This window comes from Pseudonaja textilis, chromosome 3 (assembly GCF_049901715.1).
Source record: "Pseudonaja textilis isolate UNSWEBS1 chromosome 3, rPseTex1.2, whole genome shotgun sequence".
In the NCBI taxonomy this organism is placed as follows: Eukaryota; Metazoa; Chordata; class Lepidosauria; order Squamata; family Elapidae; genus Pseudonaja; species Pseudonaja textilis.
The window spans coordinates 25,878,625-25,898,515 of NC_141992.1; the positions used below are offsets into that span (position 1 = coordinate 25,878,625).

General features: G+C 38.2%; 2 protein-coding genes across 2 annotated transcripts in view; one reads left to right on the forward strand and one right to left on the reverse strand.

Annotated features, from left to right (window-relative positions):
• The window catches only part of ZHX3 (zinc fingers and homeoboxes 3), a 49,384-nt gene extending 41,621 nt beyond the window's left edge, over positions 1–7,763 (forward strand). Inside the window, exons 3-4 of the mRNA XM_026697582.2 lie at positions 1,280–4,171; positions 5,965–7,763. Coding sequence (XP_026553367.2) covers positions 1,423–4,171; positions 5,965–5,975 — 2,760 coding nt within the window. The 5' untranslated portion in view covers positions 1,280–1,422 and the 3' untranslated portion in view covers positions 5,976–7,763. The remainder of the gene's footprint in view (positions 1–1,279; positions 4,172–5,964) is intronic.
• Positions 7,764–16,675: 8,912 nt separating this feature from the next.
• Positions 16,676–19,891, reverse strand: part of PLCG1 (phospholipase C gamma 1) — a 99,695-nt gene continuing 96,479 nt past the window's right edge. The window contains exons 31-32 of the mRNA XM_026697580.2: positions 19,443–19,627; positions 16,676–18,171 (exon numbers count right to left, since the gene is read on the reverse strand). Coding sequence (XP_026553365.2) covers positions 18,129–18,171; positions 19,443–19,627 — 228 coding nt within the window. The 3' untranslated portion in view covers positions 16,676–18,128. The remainder of the gene's footprint in view (positions 18,172–19,442; positions 19,628–19,891) is intronic.

The following is a 19,891-nucleotide window of genomic DNA, read 5'->3' on the forward strand; positions in this document are numbered from 1 at the left end:
TCTTTCTTAAATTTTAAAGGTAAAGATTTTTCTTCTACGGAAGGGATGGGAGCTGAAGGCTGAAGGAATCTCCTTTTGCTATATGCCAATCAGTGATGGGATTCAATTTTTTTAAATTACCGGTTCTGTGGGCATGGCTTGGTGGGTGTGGCAGGGGGAGGATACTGTAAAATCTCCAGTCAGAGGTGGTATTTGCCGGTTCTCTGAACTACTCAAAATTTCCGCTACTGGTTCTCCAGAACTGGTCAGAACCTGCTGAACACCACCTCTGATGCCAATGTAAGCATCCTTCATTAGGATGATCCTACTGAAGGCAGAGAAATGTGCTTTGGGAAAGTCTTAGGACATGCACCTGGTAGTCTGGACAACTTCACCACAACAGGGCTCCACACAGAAGAGCCACCAGTATAATGTTCTAAAGGTAACATTATATTGGGCTATGCTTTTTTTATTAAAGAGTAGCATGGGTACAAATCCATTTCCTTTTGGATGTTAGATTATCACTGACTAGCAGGGTACTGTGCTTCGCTACAAAACTATGTGATTGGGTAAGTTTTTGGGGAGGAAAATAAGGGGGGGAAATTGTGCCTGCCTACCAGCATCCATTGGTATTCATCTGGCTAGCATCCTGTCACTGGGTGAGGGTTCAGGGCTGTTTGGAAACTGAAACAGTATTTGCTGTGTGAGCAAGAAGGAGACAGCAAGAAGCCTGGGCGTGGCTTAGATAAACTGTTCTGTAATAAAGCTGTTTCTGCTGTGAAAGTAAAACCGAAGCTGATACCCTTCTCCCTCTGCTTGTGTTTTGCATTTGGAAGAGATTTCTTTTCAGGTGGGGAGGGGGAGTAGAACTCCTTGGCATCAGAGTGTGTTAATAATAATATAGGAAATACTAATGCTCTGATGGTAATTTCAAAAAACCCTTTCTTAGTGAATACCTAGAAGCCAAGAGGAAGATACATGCCAAATTTCAAGTTTGTAGGCTTTATGGTTCTGGGGATTTTGTGATGATGTGTGAGTGCTTTTTCGCTTTTATGTAGAGAGATAGTAATGCTGACATATAAACAGTGCCTGCAAATTAGAATATTGCTCAAGCAAAATGGTAAGGCCACATTTTTGCATGTGGTTCAGCAATTTATTTTGTATTCGGTTCTGATTTGAATTCTGGAAAAGCAAATTGATTCTGTATCTTATTATATGATTGAGAAATAAAAGCTGTATGAGTATACTGGTATAAGGATTTCATAGTCTTTGGTTAACATACTGTTCCTTTGTTTTTTAGATTCAATGGCAGATGCAAGTGGTTATTCCAGTTCTTGACATACATATGTCTGGGATCATGAATTTGCTCAAACTTACTCTGCAAACTTTATTCAAAAAATAATATTTGCTCTTAAGCTTTGATTGTACTCACTGGTTGCAATAATGGCCAGCAAAAGGAAATCCACAACTCCTTGCATGATACCAGCAAAAATGCTGACACCACAGAAATCCACTTTTGTTGGAGTAAATCATGAAGGAACTCGTCAAACATTAGTTCCCAGTATTCTGCCTAATTGTGATACCACTGGTGATAATCATGGTAGTGGGACCTTGTCCAATGGACACAATGGAATTATAGACAGCACTTCTTATAGATGTACAGGTTGCAGTTTTACTACTCAAGAAATGAATCAATTCCTTAATCACCTTGATTCGGAGCACATAGACTTTACTAAAGACCCCTCCTTTTTGTGTGTGAAGTGTAATTCCTTGGTAAAGAGCCATGATGATCTTTCTCATCACAATGCAGAGCACCATGTTGGAGAAACAAATTTAATCTGGAATGTAGTGAAACAAGCTAACCACATGATTGTGGAACAGACTACTGGAAATAGCAGTGGTGGTCAGGACCACTTGGGGGCTATTCCTGAGGAGAGTCAGGAGAGTCAAGCTGAAATTATTATTACCAAAATGCCCATTATGAAGATAATGAAAACAAAACCAGAAGTTAAAAAAATCCACACACTGAAAGAAAAGATATCTAATAAATCGGTCAAGGATGTAGAAACAAAAGGTGAACTGTCATTTACCAATGGATCACTGCCGGTTAGCCAGTCTGGCAAATCCACCTCCATTGTCAATGGATCAATAGTTGGAAATGTACCTATTTTACAAGCAGGCATAACACAACTTGTGCAACTGCAACAGCAAGCACAAATTCACCAGCACCTGCCAACATCAAAATCCCTCCCTAAGGTAATGATTCCTTTGAGTAGTATTCCAACTTACAATGCAGCAATGGATTCTAACAGTTTTCTTAAAAACTCTTTTCATAAGTTTCCCTATCCTACCAAAGCTGAACTTTGCTATTTGACTGTGGTGACCAAGTATCCAGAAGAGCAGCTGAAAATTTGGTTTACAGCCCAGCGGTTGAAACAGGGTATTAGCTGGTCACCTGAGGAGATAGAAGATGCACGGAAAAAAATGTTTAACACTGTGATTCAGTCTGTTCCCCAATCCACTATTACAGTGTTAAATACACCTTTAGTTGCAAGTCCTAGTAGTGTTCAGCATCTCATTCAGGCCAATTTGCCTGGTCAATCAGTTGGAAAGCCTGAAGGACCAAGTGGCATGCTGGTCACCCAACCAATAATAACAAATGGACTTCAGGGAGCAACTTCATCTCAAGCAATAGGTTTAACCTCCATTCCAAAGACCCAGATAGCTAAGCCTCCAACCACTGTGTCTATTTCCAGTATTGCATCAACTGTGAATGTAGTTAGTACTGCTCAGTCACAACTTTCTGCTTGCCCAAATGTCTCTTCACAGGCATTCTTGGATCCTAATTTATTAAAAAATAAGAAATCTTATGAACAGTTGTCTGCACTGAAAGATAGTTTCTGTAGGAATCAATTCCCTGGCCAAAATGAAGTTGAGCGCCTGACAAAAATCACAGGACTTAGCATCAGGGAAGTTCGAAAGTGGTTTAGTGATAGGAGGTATCACTGGAAAAATATCAGAGGCAACAAATCTGTGCTTGGTGGGGATAGCACAATAATAATAGACTCTGTACCTGAAATCACTTTTACCACTTCACCAAAAACAACCACAGAGTTAACTTCCACATCAGCAGCAACACCTGTTCACACACCAGCACGTCGGCAATCCTGGCATCAGACCCCTGATTTCTCCACTGCAAAATATAAGGAGAGGGCTCCAGCACAACTCAGAGCTTTGGAAAGCAGCTTTGCACAAAATCCCTTCCCTCTAGAGGAGGAGGTAGACCGTCTGAGAAGCGAAACTAAAATGACAAGGAGAGAGATTGACAGCTGGTTCTCAGAGCAAAGGAAAAGACAAGCGGACAAAGAAAGGAAACAGCCAGCAGATGAGGACGCTGAGGATGAGTCCATCGAAGAGGAGGAGGATTTGGATGACTTCAGAGCGTCAATTGAAAATGGTTCCTTGGATGAAGCTGGAAGTTCTCAACTTCCAGGTGAACGTAAAGTGACCCCAATAAAAATCAACCTTAGAAACTTCAAGGTGACAGAATCAGAGGGAAAAAGTGAGTTGGCAGCTTTGGGTGCCCAAGCAACAAAAGATAATTCTTCTAGCAGGGCACAGAAACCCAGGCTGTGCTTTAAAAAGACTGCTCAGCAGAGACATTTGCTTAAACAGCTGTTTGTAAAGACACAGCGTCCTACTAATGAACAGTATGATCAAATATGTGGTCAGACTGGACTTCCCAGGGTTGAAGTAATTCGCTGGTTTGGAGATAGCCGCTATGGTTTAAAAAATGGAAATCTGAGGTGGTATGAAAACTACAAAAAGGGCATTTTCCCCAAAGGGCTATCGGTTTCCGGTGAAGTCAGCCAAGAGGTCCTCCAAGACTATTTTCAAAAGAACAAGGTTCTGTATGAAGATGATCTCCAAGATCTCTCTGAAAGAACTCAGATGACCGCCTCGCAGGTTAAATTGTGGTTTGCTGAAAGGCTAGGGGAAGAAAGCAAAGCAGTATCTGATGCAAGTAGTGATAGTCAGCCCCCAAGTGTTGGTGATCCAGCCAATAGTCAAAAAGGAACTTTTGATACTTTTTCTGAAGTTTCTGAGAACAGTGAATCTTGGGAACCTGGAGGTCAAGATGGAAGCTCAGAATTTGGAGATACAGATAGTCATCCGCCTGCAATACATTCTGGTGAGTGGTTTTGCATTTTTTGTTAGCGTTTTTATTAACTTGGCCTTGTTTTTGTTAAACTACTGCATAAGAAATGTATTTAAACAAAGCAATGGGAAAGTGAACAAAAATAATATTATTCCATTATTTGCTATTCTTTTTTTTTTAAGGGAATGATAAGGAAGAGAAATGAGAACTGTCTTAAGACATTGCTTTCTTTATATGTTTGTGATTATTTTCTGTCATGCTGAATGGTGAGAAATAGAAGTTACCCAATTCCTACAAGAATGACAAAGTAATTTGTGTTCCATTGGGGTTGTTTGAAATCATAATTTTTGGCTGATTATAGTTTGGGTGGAAATCTAAACAGCAATTTCTACTGTTTCTACCCATTGTTTTCCTGATAGATTTAAAGTTCTGTGCGGGCATAAATATTTAACAATTGCACTGGTCCAGCCATTTCTTTATCCTAGCTAAATGTGTGTTTAGTAAGGCAATATTTGTAGGCTCCTGTTATGTGTATGTAAATTTTCCCAGTGATGCAAACATGTGAACAATGAGGCTTCAACACAGGGAAGAAGAGCTTTGCAGTAGTGCCTTTGTGTTGTACTCGTTTCTTTTTTGATACTTGTTAGATCCTCTAAAATAAAAGAAAAACATTATTTTAATTTTTTTTTAAGAAAAAAAGAAAAAGCTGTCATGCTGCAAAGCAAATCACCTGCCTCTAGTGATTTTTATTTTCAAGAATGCCCATTACTCTTTCTTTAAAAATGAAAACAGTTTGGTGAGAACAGCTCAGAACCTGGAAATGTGCCAACTTCTCCTCCAAAAAGACAAAAGCAAACTTTGAGTATCTTGAGGAAGGGAAGAATGGATGTCAGGCAACAAAATCATCAGTTTGTCTTCTGAAAAAATGTGGACTGTAACTCATCACGTCCACAGTGACAGGCACTTTATTTGAGTCCATATTATGCTTTCAATGTGTGAAATGTAATCTCCTGGCTCCCCAAAGCGTGGAGAATCGTATTCTGTATCTCCCTCTATGAGTGGTTTTTTGGGAGGGTCAGGAAAACTGGAGTTTAGTTTCAGCTTTCCATATGATTGTTCATGTGACAGGAGTGTCTGAATAGAGACTAAATTAGTAAATACTACCTGCAGATCATTTGCTCCTTGATCCTTAATTTGTATATTACAATTTTATAATAGCACTTTCTAACAACAATGGAAGTTTAAAGCTACAGCGGGTACAATAAAAGGGGGAGAAAAAAAGAAAGAACCTGGAGTGACATAACTATGAGTGGTTGAATAGTTAAGAGAATTCAACTAGAGATGTAATAACAAAAATGGGTTTTAAGATAAATCTGGCTGGACAGAAAGAAGACTGTATATAATTCAGTATTTAATTATGGAATTAGAATTGTATAGAATTTAGGATCTGAATTTGGGATGAATAGAGTAGAAATGATCCACTAGTCAGGAAAACTACAAATTTGTAGGGTTTGAAGAAAAGTGAGAAGCAAAAGTCAATCAGGGATTAAAATGCAGAGGGAAGGGGGGGGGGGGAGAGAGAGAGAGAGAGAGAGAGAGAGAGAGATCAGAAACACAGCTGAGAAAATAGTTTTTTAAGCCAACCCTTCCTTAATATGAATTTTATTTAATGGGTTTAAAGCACAATTTTCCATAAACTCTCTCCTTTTTCTCAGAACAGTTCAGGTCATGGTGACTCGCCCCACCAGTTCTCTCTTGGCCCCTTTGCTTACTAATTCATCCAATACTGTAGAACACATTGTGACACATGTATTTGTTGCTTTCAGAAATGGATTGAACCACCACTGCCTTTGCTCGAACAGTCGGTCAATTTTGTTAGAACCAAGCAGCTGCGGGTCATTCTGAATCTTTGTTGAAGATTGTAATGCCAAGTTCTTCTTCCCGTGAAGCACAATTTGAATTTGGAGATCGCATGGAAGACATCAATAAAGAAAACTGTAAGGTTCGGGTTGGGGGAAGACTAGTATTCTGTTTTTATGATTTAGGAGAGTGTGCACCAGATATTCTTCCTCAGGCTCCAATTAGTGGACACTGTCTTTCGAACTTCATATTCAGATGGAACCAGCTTATTAAAGCCAGCAACCAGTCTCTCTCTGCATTGGATCATGCATCTGAAACAATGTGTTAAATATTCTTTTTTTTTTCATAGAAATGAGCTATCATTTGTACAACATATTCTAAATACTTTCATTGTTTGTCCTCTGAATGCTCCATCTTTGCATTGATTGTATTCTCTTTACATTTTAATCTCTAGATTTTGAAAGTACAGTAAAAACCTTAAAGAGATAAACAGATAATCAGAGTTGGAAGAGACCTTGTAGGTCATCTAGTCCAATCCCCTACCCAAGCAGGAGACCCTACACCATTTCTGACAGGTGGGAGTCCGATCTCTTCTTGAAAGTCTCAAAGGATGGCAAGTGATCTAACAAGCCTTTTGAGCAGAAATAGTGGCTGTTGATATCTGAATTGATATAATTTGTGGTGGCTGTTGGTACCTAATTTATCATTTAGGTAATCTGCAGTATTGGAAATGATGTAAATGCAATCATTTGCAGCAAAATCGCCATTCTCAAGTATTGAAACCACTTTCCATTGTATCTAAAACCTGTCAAACTGAGGATTTGCTGTACAGGTTGCAATCAATGCTCACTTCCCCAAGAGTAAACACCCCCAAATCAATGCAGCTTTCTTACATACAATGGAGTTATATATGTCACTAGATAATCTGTGACCTGTTGTGTCCTCCTTTGAGAAAAGGTAGTACAGCTTTGTATGACCAGAATAAGCATTACATTTTGGGTTGATCATATTTTTTACCCCAATGCTGGATGGTTATTTGATCATTTAAGAAGAACATAGAAAAATAATTATAATTGGATGGCTACTTGATCATTTAAGGACACAGAAAAATAATTATAATTTCAAATGAATTTCAATAAATAAATATTTACTTACCTAAACAGATAAATTTAATGATCACAGGAGGGCAAAAAAAAACTCAGGGGTCTCAGGAACAACTTGTGACTTCCTGCCATCTTCCCCACTGACTTTGCTCATGGGAATCTGGCAGAAAGTCAGAAATAATGATCCTGTGACTATGGAGATTCTGCAATAGCACAACTTTGTGAATAAAATGGTCTAAATCATGGAAATTTCAATTCCATAGGAGTAATGGGCTCTGGATTATTTTACACATTCTTTAAGTTAATAGATTTAGGTACCTTGATTTAAAAACTTGTATAATGCACCATTTGGGCTAAGACAAACAGATAAACACAAACCGACAAACAGATAAACACAAACCGACAAACAGATAAACACAATGAGAGTTTTAGTAGCATAGAGATAGGGAGGGAACTAGTGAATAATATTTCTAGTTTTGTGCATAAAATTACAAAATGAAATTGACTAGCTATAACAATCTTCACCAAATTTCAGTGCATAGAAGCAAATGAATATTTCTTTTAATGCATTCCAGAAACTAAAAGGGTTGAAATTTAGAGTTTTGTCTGTAAGAGAGAGAAAACAACACATCATAAAAATAAAAACACCCTTGTGGATGTCATCTATTAGCAGATGTTCATTAACCATGAGCCCTGGAAAAATTTCTGACTTGATAAAGCACCCCTTAATCCCCAAATTTAATTATTAACTTTACTAAGTCTTCAGGGTTGCAAATGCTAAACTGTGTGTTTTGTTATTAATTGCAAATACATTTACTAATTTTATCAATACTGTAACAGGAAACTGTAACCCCCTCAAATAGCTGTGATCATGGAGGCATTTAGTTTTCAGTATACAGAATTTCTTTCTTTACATATAGATCAGAATTGTATTGAATTCCAGCACTTGCATCACAAGAGTGCACTGTCTGTATTTCTAACTTTTACTGCTTTTTCTAGCTATTCATAAGCTAGAAAAAACCCCTGAAAAGCTTCAAGCTTTGCGAAGTTCATAATACACTTAAACATATATACTTGCAGTACACATGTATTTTTGTCTTCACTATTCTGTTTTTTTGGAACGCTTAACTGCTACATTGTTTTCATAATGTGGAGAGTTAGAATGTAACATGTTGGGGCTAATTATTGTTGGCAAGAAATGTTTTAGATGTTTAGATTTGGTGGCATTAAATTTTCCCAGAGTTCTACTGGGTAGAGCCTGAGAAACCTGCTTTCGGTCAGAGCCATCTCCTGATGGTCTTCCAAAAACAGTGAGAGGTACTAACTCTCATGCTGGGTTTGTATTTGGGATTGAATCTTATCTGTTTTTCTCCAAAAGGTTAACTTGCCTAAATCAACTTATAGGAAACCCTGGAAACCCTCCAAATATATGTTCAACTTTCAGAATTCCTCGGCCAGCATGATCATTGCTGAGAATTCTGGGAGTTGTAATCCACTTGAGCCTAGGATATTTTTTTCCCAGTTTGGTACTATTGGTTGGGAGAAAAGGTGAGTTCTAATCCAACCAATCTGGAGGGCATCAGATTGAGAAAGGATCTTGTAATTGTCCTTTTTAGGATTTTTATCAAGAAGCCTTACTGCCCCTCGTGGCATTAGTATCCAGGCTCAAGATGTGTTATGAAAACCTACAAGTGTATTGTGTACAATATATTATTGGCCACTGAGTTCAGTTTAGCAAGGGACTGTCAGGATGAAAATAAGTATGCTAAAACTTATTTAAAAGTTTTAAAATGCCGTCATTGATGCTGCAACTTAAAATGCAAAACCAGAAAATGTGCATGTATGCACATACACTGTTTCAGGTATAAAAACTTTATATTCTTTCATATTGGATGTCATTCTCTCAATCTGTATGTCAAGAACAAAAATTGATTTGTTCAAATGCATATTAATTTGGCTTTCTTTAATTGCGCAGATAAATTCACATGTTGCAAGAAGAATATAATTGTAGCTTCCCTCCATACCATGTTTAAAAGCTATCCATGGCTCACAGATATCTTTCTACAAAGGAGACTTGCAATCTGCCATTTATCCTTGAGGGAATCAAACTAGCATGCACATCTTTGAGAACAAAGAATTCCGCTTCTAAGACTGTGGGGAAGGCTCCAGCAGATTTCTTGTATTGCAGAAATACAATACCAGGAGCTACCTGTTACTTCTGTTGGCTTTTTAAAAAAAATACATGTCACTTGTAGAGACTGAAAATGTTTTTGCTCAGAGCAAGTTACCCTTGCTAATGGATAGGAGCTGGAATAGTAGGAGGTGGAATAGTAGGAGGAAAGCCATCAGAGAACAACGGCAGTCATTTCCACTGGAATGATAACAGAGCTTGAGTTGTCAAAGGAAAAAGCAGTGTTGTTCAGTCCAGTGGAATTGATAGAGGAGCAGTTTTCTCTTTTCTCTCCAAACGGGCTGATTTGTTTTCAATATATACGTAGTAAATACATATATTCAATTAGTTTATTCATAGCATCCACATAAAAATGAGACAGATGGCTGTTTAATTGGAAACTCCACTTAACTCTTTGAGGAGAGCTTGGAGTGTGGGGTGCATTTAAAGCATTGCAAGCATGTTCAAAATAGCTCTCTCCAAATTTTATTCAAGGAGGGCAGCATGGTGCACAACCTGATTTGAAAAACAAGAGCCATTGATATTGGAACAACTCAATTCCTCAAGTTAGTTGGATCAGAGTGGCCCGGCTTTGTGGCAAATTTAATACTGTGCACATGAATTGCAGGACATAAATTTCTGCCCTGACATTGGGCAGAACAGATCAGAGTGAAGATAACAAACATAATTAAATGGATATCTGTTTTACGGAAGTATCAAAAGTATTTCTGGCATAGGGAAGTGTGTCATGTGCTTGCCTGTGATAAAGTTGCTACCCAATGGAAGTAATAAATCTGTAGTATAACCACTTGTTTACATGTAACTATTAGTTTTGATCCTAAAACAGTGCAGAGTCCAACAGTGGTGCTGCCCTAGATTGAAATGCAGTCAAATAACTTGGATTCATTGGTTACACAAATGTACACATTATGATGGAGAGGACATATTTAATTGAACCAATAACTTATTTCTGACATGTATATTCCGGTAAGCCCATACTGAAGCCTCTCTTCCCTTTTTGGAGTTTTTCTCTTTGTGTATTAAAAGGTGATACACTTGTAGTTAAATTTACCCTTTAAGTTAATAGTGAGCATATCTATTGATCGATCTATCTATCTAACTTAAATTCAGGGGGAGTTGTACTATCATGTCCTGATGGAGTCTGTGCAGCTCAAACTCATTTATCAAACAGGCTTTTGATGTGCAAGACAGTATTATTTAATAGAAAATTAGTATCTATGGTAAATGCATTATCTTGGTTTCTTTGTCTAACAAAAAAGGCAGAATTTTAAGGGTAGATTTCGATCTCTTAGTGGTTTTGCAGCAGCATTTCTTGTCACAGGAAGCAACACCACAATGCATAAGGTTTTATATTACAAGATCAAGTACAGTGGTAGATGACATTGCATTTTGAATATTTTAGGTCAGTCCCTGGCATTCTAAGAGAGGTTGAAAGACCCAAGCCAGAAACTACATAACTATAGGTAGTCCTTGCTTAATAACCACTCAGCAACTGTTCAAAATTACGATCACACTGAACAAAGGAATTTACGTCCATTGCCCGAAATTATAGCCATTGCAGCACCCTGCAGTCATATGATTGCGATCTGGGGTTTTGGAAACCTGTCCAAACTTATTCCAAGAGTCTCACAATTATGACTGGCACTTGAAATTTTCCCTGCCAACTTCCCCAGAAAGTCAATGGAAAAGTCAGCAGGGAAGGTTACAAGCTGCTGCCGGCTGCTGATACCACTCCCTCTGGTTCCTAAGGGGTTGGCTGAAAAAAAGGTCCATTGGGACCTGTGTTGGGACAGACCTATTTAGCCAGCCTCTTTGAGAGTGGAAGGACTGCCTGCCAGATTGACTTCACCCCATGCAGGGCAGAGTCTCTTTGCTAAGCAACCCTGTCGCTCTCAAAGATATTAGCTGAAAAGGTTTGTGATGAAAGCCAAGTGGGGTTTTGGCACTTAGGGGGTGTTTGCAGCCAGGTTGGCTCCAAGGGCCCCATCCTGCAAGCGCCCCAGAATTTGCTTAAGAACCACAGTGATTTACAACCAAAATTGTGGTAGTAAGTTAAAGAGTACCAGAGCAACCTCCCTCAACCTTGTGCCTTTCCAACAGGTTAGAATACAGTTCTTAAGGTCCTGAGCCAACAGAACTGGAGGACATGTTGCAGTAATATTTTTAGAGAATAATGAGCTAAATTAGTTTGTATTTAACTTACTGTAAGTTCCCAGTTCAAGGGAACATGATTTTGGCTGAAATATGGATATGGTAGATCTACCCAATCAAACAAAAGTTAATTATGAAATAACCTGAATCCTTGGTGCTAATTAATATTAATATCCAATTAATAACAATTTTTGTACCGCATTTGATTCATTAAATTGTTTAAATCAATCAGAACAAAAAGAAGTTGTGGCCAAAAGGGCCTTTGCACAGGTACAAATACAGGTACAAACAGCGATGGGGTGCTATTTTATATTTATGTGACTCAGATGCTTCCTGGTTGCTGCTTGGTTTCTGGGTTAAATTCAAGATGCTGATTATCAACTTTAAAGGCCTTTAAGGCATAGGTCTGGTTGAGGCCTCTTGTCTACAATTGTCTCTGTCTACCCACTAGGGTCCTTCAGAATGGGCATGTTCTGGATTTCATTATTTAAAGAATTTCATCTTGGGGAATAAGGAAGCATACCCCATCTGTTGCAATTCCTCCTTTTTGGAATGATCTTCCCTCCAGAAGTTTAGTGGCTCTCATCCTTTTAGTTTTTCAGAAAATCACTAAAAATGTGGTTATTCTTACAATACATGGGAACAGGGTGATTGTCTTTTGGTCTGGTTTTACTTTGTTTGGGTCTTGTCCGTTTTGGTTTTGTTCTGGTGTTTTTGCTTCTCCATTTGGTTGTATTTTTATGTCAAATTTTTTTAAAGTTAGCCATCCAGAATCACTTAGGAGTGAAGTGGCCTATAAATCAAATAAGTAAAAAGTAAAGACAGATCACTGTAAGATTTTAGAAAGTACAGACATCCCATTAAGGCTTGTACTAAATCTTATACATTTCCTAAAAGCAATAACCTTAACCTGCACTCTGCTTCTATCTCCCATATTTCACAAATAGGAGAGAAGGTGCTGAGTGGGTGTTATAAGCATTTAGTAAGCCCATTCACTGACTTTGCAAATAAATCATACCTGGACAGTCTCACTGGAGTTCCAGTACAGTATCAATCTGAACCTTTATACTATGGAATCCTTCATGAATCTGGCCATTCAAATGTAATTATTTGTATTTATTTTAAAATATTTTAAATCATTTGTTGTTAGAAGTTAACACATCAGAAAATTTTTCAGTAAAACATCTTTTATGAGGTAAGTAACCAAAAACAGAGTTTCATGGCAGAAAAACAGCTGTTCCAGAGGTACGGCCAGTAAAGATTGCATCTCCGCTATAGAAATTGAGAATTTTCAGAATCTGACCTTAGTAACATTTCTCATTATTGCCTTGGTAATCTAATCATCCTAAAACGAGGGAGATATTCTGATCTGATTTGTATTGAGCATTGTTTTTCAATCTAGTTATTTTATTTTTTATTTTATTTTATTTTTATTTATTTTATCATTTTATTTTATCATTTTACTATTTTACATTTTATTTTATTTTATTATTTATTTTCATTTTACTATTTAATGATCCAAAGCCATATGAGACTTTTAGAGACTTTTAGAGACATGGCAGTGATTGGCCCATTGCTCCTTATTTTAGAAGGGTCCGAAGAGTCATATCGAAACCACAAGGTTTATAAAGACTTTTACATCATGATTTTTATTATTTAATTTTAAATGGAATAAAAAAACCCACCTTCATTGAGTGTTGGCAATATTTTACATCATAACAGGCAGTGCAAATTGTTAGGGGGCACATAAAGCTTAAGAGTCATATATCAGGAAAAAACACAGCCGAGTGCAGTCAGGGACACACCTTGGACCAAACAAGCCTGCCTCAGTAACTCCAAGAATTCTGGTGTCGTTTTCACCAGGGCTGAGGTGAGAACATTCATTTCATCACCATTTGGAACAGTTCTAGGTTGCTACTTGAGAACACAACAGAGACAGTAAAACCTGCTGGTGTTGCTTAAAGTTTAGACTACATGAAAATCACTGGATGGATTTTCTTCATTTTTTTTCTGCTTTCTGGCCTTCCCAGCCTTTCTCAAGCTGTGAGGTGAGGCACCACTACACAATATAAATTGGCTCAACTGTGACATTCCATATGTCTCTCTTTTCAGGTTTCAAATATGATAGTCTAGTGTTACACCCAGAGTCATTGTGGGCCATTTCTGATTTGAAGCTGCTGTCAGGCAGATCACACATATAGAGTTCCAGATGTCATTTTGCTATCGTTGAAACTTTGAAGGGGGTTCTTTTCACCCTTCGTGATTTTTCTCTTTCTAAATAAACAGGCACAGGGATAGATGAAATGTGAGGCTGTGGGGAAATTCTGAACCAGAATGCAAAATGTTTTTAGAAGGGGGTTGGAATTTGTTCAGCCGGCACACATTGTCTCTTCATGTGGTATTTATTAGTCATACTTTTATCGCTAATTTCATCTGTTCCTGAGACTTTTTTATTTTGTTTTGCTTTAAATTAAGACTCCATTCAACCACCCTTTTGAAATAGAAGTAGCACATTGTAAAATGTTTAATCACAAGCTGGTGTGCATGAGGTTTACAGAATAAGCTGTGTCTGCAGAGGCATCTGTTTATTCTGTTTGCAAAGAATCTAACCTCAGAAAATGCTAGGAGGTTTTTCCAACACTGGATAACATTTAGATATTGGAGGAGGAATGAGGGAGCACCCAACTTCCAATTAAGAGTTCACCATTTGGTCTCCAGGGTCTATATTAAAAGGCCAAAGTAGTATAGAAGACCAGCTTGAGCAGAACACCTGGGCCGGATGGACATGGCTGAACCTATTCTACAGTAATTATCCAGTGCAACTCTTCTATGGAATTCCCATAAGTACTGACTGGTTTAGAATATACTGTATCGGCTGCCTTTAAATAGTACAAGTTTATCAACTGGAATTGTAAGCCTTGGACAAGTCCACCAAACTGCTGTTGCTTAGACATGCCAAGAACTAGACTGATATGCATTAATATGTCTGCCTAGATTTGTATTTCTTCCTTAGATATTGCAAGATGTGGGGGAGGGCATGAACAAGAGTGACTCTATGAATTTATGCATAAGCACTTTTGGATTCCCCTAAAGTTGCAACATGCCTTTTGAATATTACTAAGACCAGCAAACATACACTTGAAACAAAAATCCCCCAAACTCTAGATATGTGCCCTGAATCTTTCAAAACTTGTATTCCTTTTTAAAAACCAGGTGTCCTAGTGTTAATGAACAGGAAGGCTCTATCCTTAAGATACAATTACTGTAAGTGAAAAGTATTCATGCCAAAGCAAAATTGCAGAATACTGAATTATCTCTCACCACCTCATCCAATCTTACAGAGATCCCTTCTTTCCCCAACAAAGGTACCTATTTGGGATAAGCGGGGATAAGGATTATTTACAGGTGCTTTTGGAGAGCTTTGTAGATACCATCTGTTTTAGGATGCTTTCTGAAGACAGATGGATAAAGCTTTTTTTCATCCTTTGTAAAATTATCTCACTAAGCAGACTGGCTAAGCTCTTTAGCTTCTCAAGCTGATGATAGGAAAACTATTGTAAGTAGCACTGGGCTAGTACAAACTTTGGTTTTTATAGGAATAGGATTAATTTACAAACCATGACAAAAACCAACTAATTTTTGTACTTTTGGTAAAACTTTTTTTACTGAAGCTGTTGATGTGGGTAAAAGACTGAAGCTGTTGATGTGGGTAAATGCTAATGTAGTTCTCCTGCAAGAGAGAACCAGCACCTGGCAACTATGGTGCTGGCTCTTTTTCAGCATCGATGCCACTTCTGCGAAGTGAACTGCAGCAAGTTTCCCTTCATTTTGTATATGTGGCTATGAGGGTGGGAACAGCTTGCTTATACATTTTGATAAAATGAGACCTTATTGGTTTTGTCTTAAATAAACAATTGAGAAATAAACAGCTTTCTGCACATTCTTGATGAAATGGATTTTTTTGGAGGGGGAGCGGAGGTCTGAATAATAATCATTTTCAATATGGCAGTTGATTACCTCTTGAGCTGCCTGTCACAAAATCACCATCAATGTATGTACAAGTGGATTTGAAAAGTGTGGACCTCTGTCGTGTATACACAGCTTTCCAACTCAATGGGGAAGAGCTATGGTGCCACAGATTACAGATTAGACTGAAAAAAAGATGATCAGTCCGTCTAGTCCTCATTGCAATACTGAATGCAGAGCTGGTAGGTGTGGGGTTTATCTGATCAACTGTTTAGCATAGTGCTAGACAAAAACAATAATTAGAACATGCTTTAGGTACAATGGGTAGAAATTGCTCATTTAAAGTAGAGACATGTTCCAGCATCATAGGTTTTTTGTTACACTTAAATCACTTAGAAAGTTACACTTTCTAAAAGGTTATTTCAAGTATATTATGAATTTCTTTTTTTACAAAAGAAATTTTAAAAGAGTATCAACCAAAATGTGCTTTTATATTATCTGTTTGTTTGGGATTCTGTGCCAAACACAGGAAAGACAAACTTTCAGCCAGGTATAGTAGCCCAAGCTGAAAATGTCTTAAGCCTCAGCTTTCTATAGGAAAGGAGAGCAGGCAGGATAATGACTGTCATCCAGAGTCTGGCCTTCAGAATGAATAGGACTACGAGTACAAAATGTACACAAGTAAATTATATGGGCACATAGCATTCCTGTCTCCTTATTAGTGGCAGCTTTGCTTAGCAAGACACTTTGTGCACATACTTTAAATTCAGACTCAGTAACAAGTAAATCTAGTACTCCACCCCCATGCTTTTCAACTAATTCCTCTTGTATTTAACTTGGTAGAAATAAACACTGTGTAGTCAGCACAATGAATGGGAGAGACCTGTGCATTCAATAAATGACATACATTTCCTGGCCTGGGAAGAGCTAAAACATCATTAGCTTAAAACCCAACTGTCAATCTAAAGGCAGTCAATTTATGCTTTTGAAGTCACCCGGTTTCTTGACATTATTCTGCCAGTGTGTATGCCTACTATCAAAAGTTAACTCAATGACACACATTTGTTATGATTGTGCATATTTTTAAGCAAGCTGCCTTAGGACAAAATTTATAAGAGCCTAGAATACCTTCACCGATCAATTTTTAACCTGATTTTCTACCTTGAACCCTTTGTGGTTTCAAGCAGTGCAACAACACACATGGCTTAATTTGAATCCCAATCTGTTTTCCTCTTCTTACAAAATACACGGTTGGATTTCAGTATATTAATTCAGAACTTTTATTGTGCAGCCTGATTCATCCCAACAAACGGTAGATTTCTATCCATACATCTGGTGAAGTTAAGAGGATCTAAGCTCCTCTTCAGAAAGTCAAACAATTGTTCACACGACCGTGTATGATGAATCTTGCCTTTGGAGACTGATATATCTACTCTCCCTTTATCCAGCAAAGTAAAATAAAAACACTTGGGGCTTTGTCACCTTGCTAGTAGGCAAAAGACAGCAGCACGTAATTTTCACTGTTTCTGTAGCAACAAACATGGTATGACACGCTGGACAATTTGCACATCATGACAATGACAACTGCCTTCAGATGGCCTGACCTAAATAACATGGAGAAAAGCTTCCTTTAAAAAGAGGAGGTGGTTTGGTCCTATGAAAAAAAATCATCTTCCCCAAAATAAGAGGTGCAATGGTGAAAACTCAGAGAAGCTAAAAATGCTTCCTTAGCTTGTTAACTCTGCAAAGATCCGTAGGGCCTCTCTTCAGCAATACTGGTCATGAGAACTATTATAGCAGCAGGGCACGTGGTCCCAGACTACTATTCTGCTCCAGCACTAGTGGCTGAAACTCTGCATTATAGAAGCAGTTACAGCAAAGAAGTATGTTAGTGGCAAAAGCTCTACCTCTTGCAGAGCTGGCTTTGGCTCATGTACTCCGTCTGTTCCTGCCTCTTCAAAGTTGCCTCTCAAAATTTCAAGTCACCCATTCTCTACAGGGTTGCCCATTCACACTAGTCATTAAGAGGTCACATAAAAAGGAGGCTATTTGACAGCTTTGCTGTTGGTCTTCTGCACTTAAACCCCAGCTAATGAAACCCAAGATCTGCCAAAGTGAGAAACTTGGCAGCTCTGTTCAATACTGACAGATTTAAAACCTTGCATAGCTTGACAGGGCCCAAAAACTGGGCCTAGTATGCCCTACTGGGCTTGTGCTCTAATACCACGAGAATAATTGTACTTTCTCTTGAAATGGAAATATCTTTTTCGGTGCACCATCATGATTAAGAAGTTTAATAAAATTAATAATAATTTTTAAAAAATCAGCTCCTCTCAGCCGAGTAAAGGAAAGCTGCTTTGTTGGCAGCTCTGAGGTATTATCCTCTCTGGAACTTCACTGACACAGAAAAAGGAAACTGCTGATTGGATTTTGTGTTGAGCCTTAGCTACTGACAAGATACACACATTCAGTACTTTCTCCCTCTGTTTTGGTTCTGAAGGTCTTTTTTTCTCCTCAACAATAAAGTGATTGATGTGTGGTTTGATGTTTTTTTTTTTCTCTAAAAAAAAGTTCTCCACTTGAACATCCTTCAGAACAGAAACTGGAAAAGCTGCCTGAAAGTAGGCCAAAGCATGTGACGTTTCCATAGAAACCAGTTCACAGCAATCCGTGAGAATCACAAGCACTGGAGGAGTGCTTTCCAGCAGGCAAACTGGAGCTAGAGGCGGTTATCCCCATTCACCCGCGTCTTTCGCAGGAACCTGCAGGGAAAGAAACAGGAATCACAAATTCAACTCAGTGGCCCATTTTTAAAAAAGTCAAATATTGGTTAGAATTCTGTTGGGGTATCCGTAACACAGCAATGAAACGGATGATTGGGTAAGTTTACCCTGAGAGGTAGAAATTTCCTCATTGCCTATAGGACAGAGTTTCTGTGAAGATAAAATGGGGAAGCCCTGAGCTCCTTAGAAGGGCTAAATACAAAAGTGAAATCTAATTAAAAATAATTATTGCATGCTAGGAGAAAAAAAAAGAGCTCAGCAGTTTCACTGGAACATCTGAGTCCCAATGATATCTTAGATGTTCCTCTTCCAAAACCAATACATTTTATCGCCTCATACTCTTAAAGAGGCAGGATGCTTTTGCGACAAATATTAATAGTTCACCACATTGTTCTTCATTCCGATAAAACTGAACGCTTTTGACAGTGGAGGTGGTGATGGGTTTGGAAATTTGACGTTTTGTACCAAAAAGCGACATCATTTGGGACATTTGGAGTATTAAAAGACAAGCGGGTAGGAGGTACTTTGTAACATGGAAGGCTGACTCTACAACATAATGTTCTTCCTTCAAAATATAAAAAAGGAAAATTCCTTCTCAGCCATCTGGATTAATGTTTATTTGGATTCTTTGCAATGATAACTTTATAAAAGTTTAATTTCCCTCCCTTCTGTGACCTCGTTGCAATTCTTTGGGGAAAAAAAATATAAGGCAACAATCATGGAATAAGTTAGCTCTAGGATATATCATAAGATACCTTGGGCAAGCACAGCCAGCTAGCCAGCCAACACAAGCCCAGTAGGGTCAAAATAACCGACGTTGAAAACAAATACCAAAACCTTATTTTATTTTATTGTGTGGTGTGATGACTCAGTGGTTAAAGATGCTGAGCTTGTCAGCTGGAAAGCTGAACAGCCCAAGTTTGACTCCCAAGCGACAGGGTGAGCTCCCATTATCTGCCCACCTGGCAGTTTGAAAACATGCAAATGCAAGTAAATCAATAGGTACCACTTCGGTAGAAAGGCAACAGCATTCCATATGCCTCGGCATACCAGTATAATCATGCTGGCCACATGACCATGGAAATGTCTTTGGACAATATTGGCTCACTTGGCTAAGAAACAGAGATGAACATTGGCCATAGAGTTGGACACTGAACTGGACAGTGAAACCTTTTCCTGTATTTCCTTTATTAGAATAAGTCTAGGATGCAGCGCATCCAAATATGTAAATTTAATTCCTACACACTTACCTTCTATCTCGATTGTCAAAATGCTCTGATAGCTGCTCTTGTGATGTCCTGAAATCTTCAAATGGTTGCTGATATCGTGCTTCCAAGGAACCTTCTCTGGCTCTACCTGCCAAGAGCTGATTTGGGGAATCAGCTGATCTATCTCGGAAAGGTGATGCTGCAAAGGGGTTCATTTCACCATTTTCCTGTTCCAGAATAGAAAGAATAACACCTAAGGAATCTTTGATGTTTTTTCTACAGAGGGGAAGAAAATTCAATTCAGCCAGGAATTCACTGGATCTTTCTCGGATCTCCCCTTCCAATGCCATAGAAATATTTAAGGAATTTGATCACACACACACACACACACACACACACACACACATTTATCATCATCAAATAAATTTGTGGAATTTTGTATAATAGGACAAAATAAATTTAACTATGAATATACTAAGAAATGATATCAT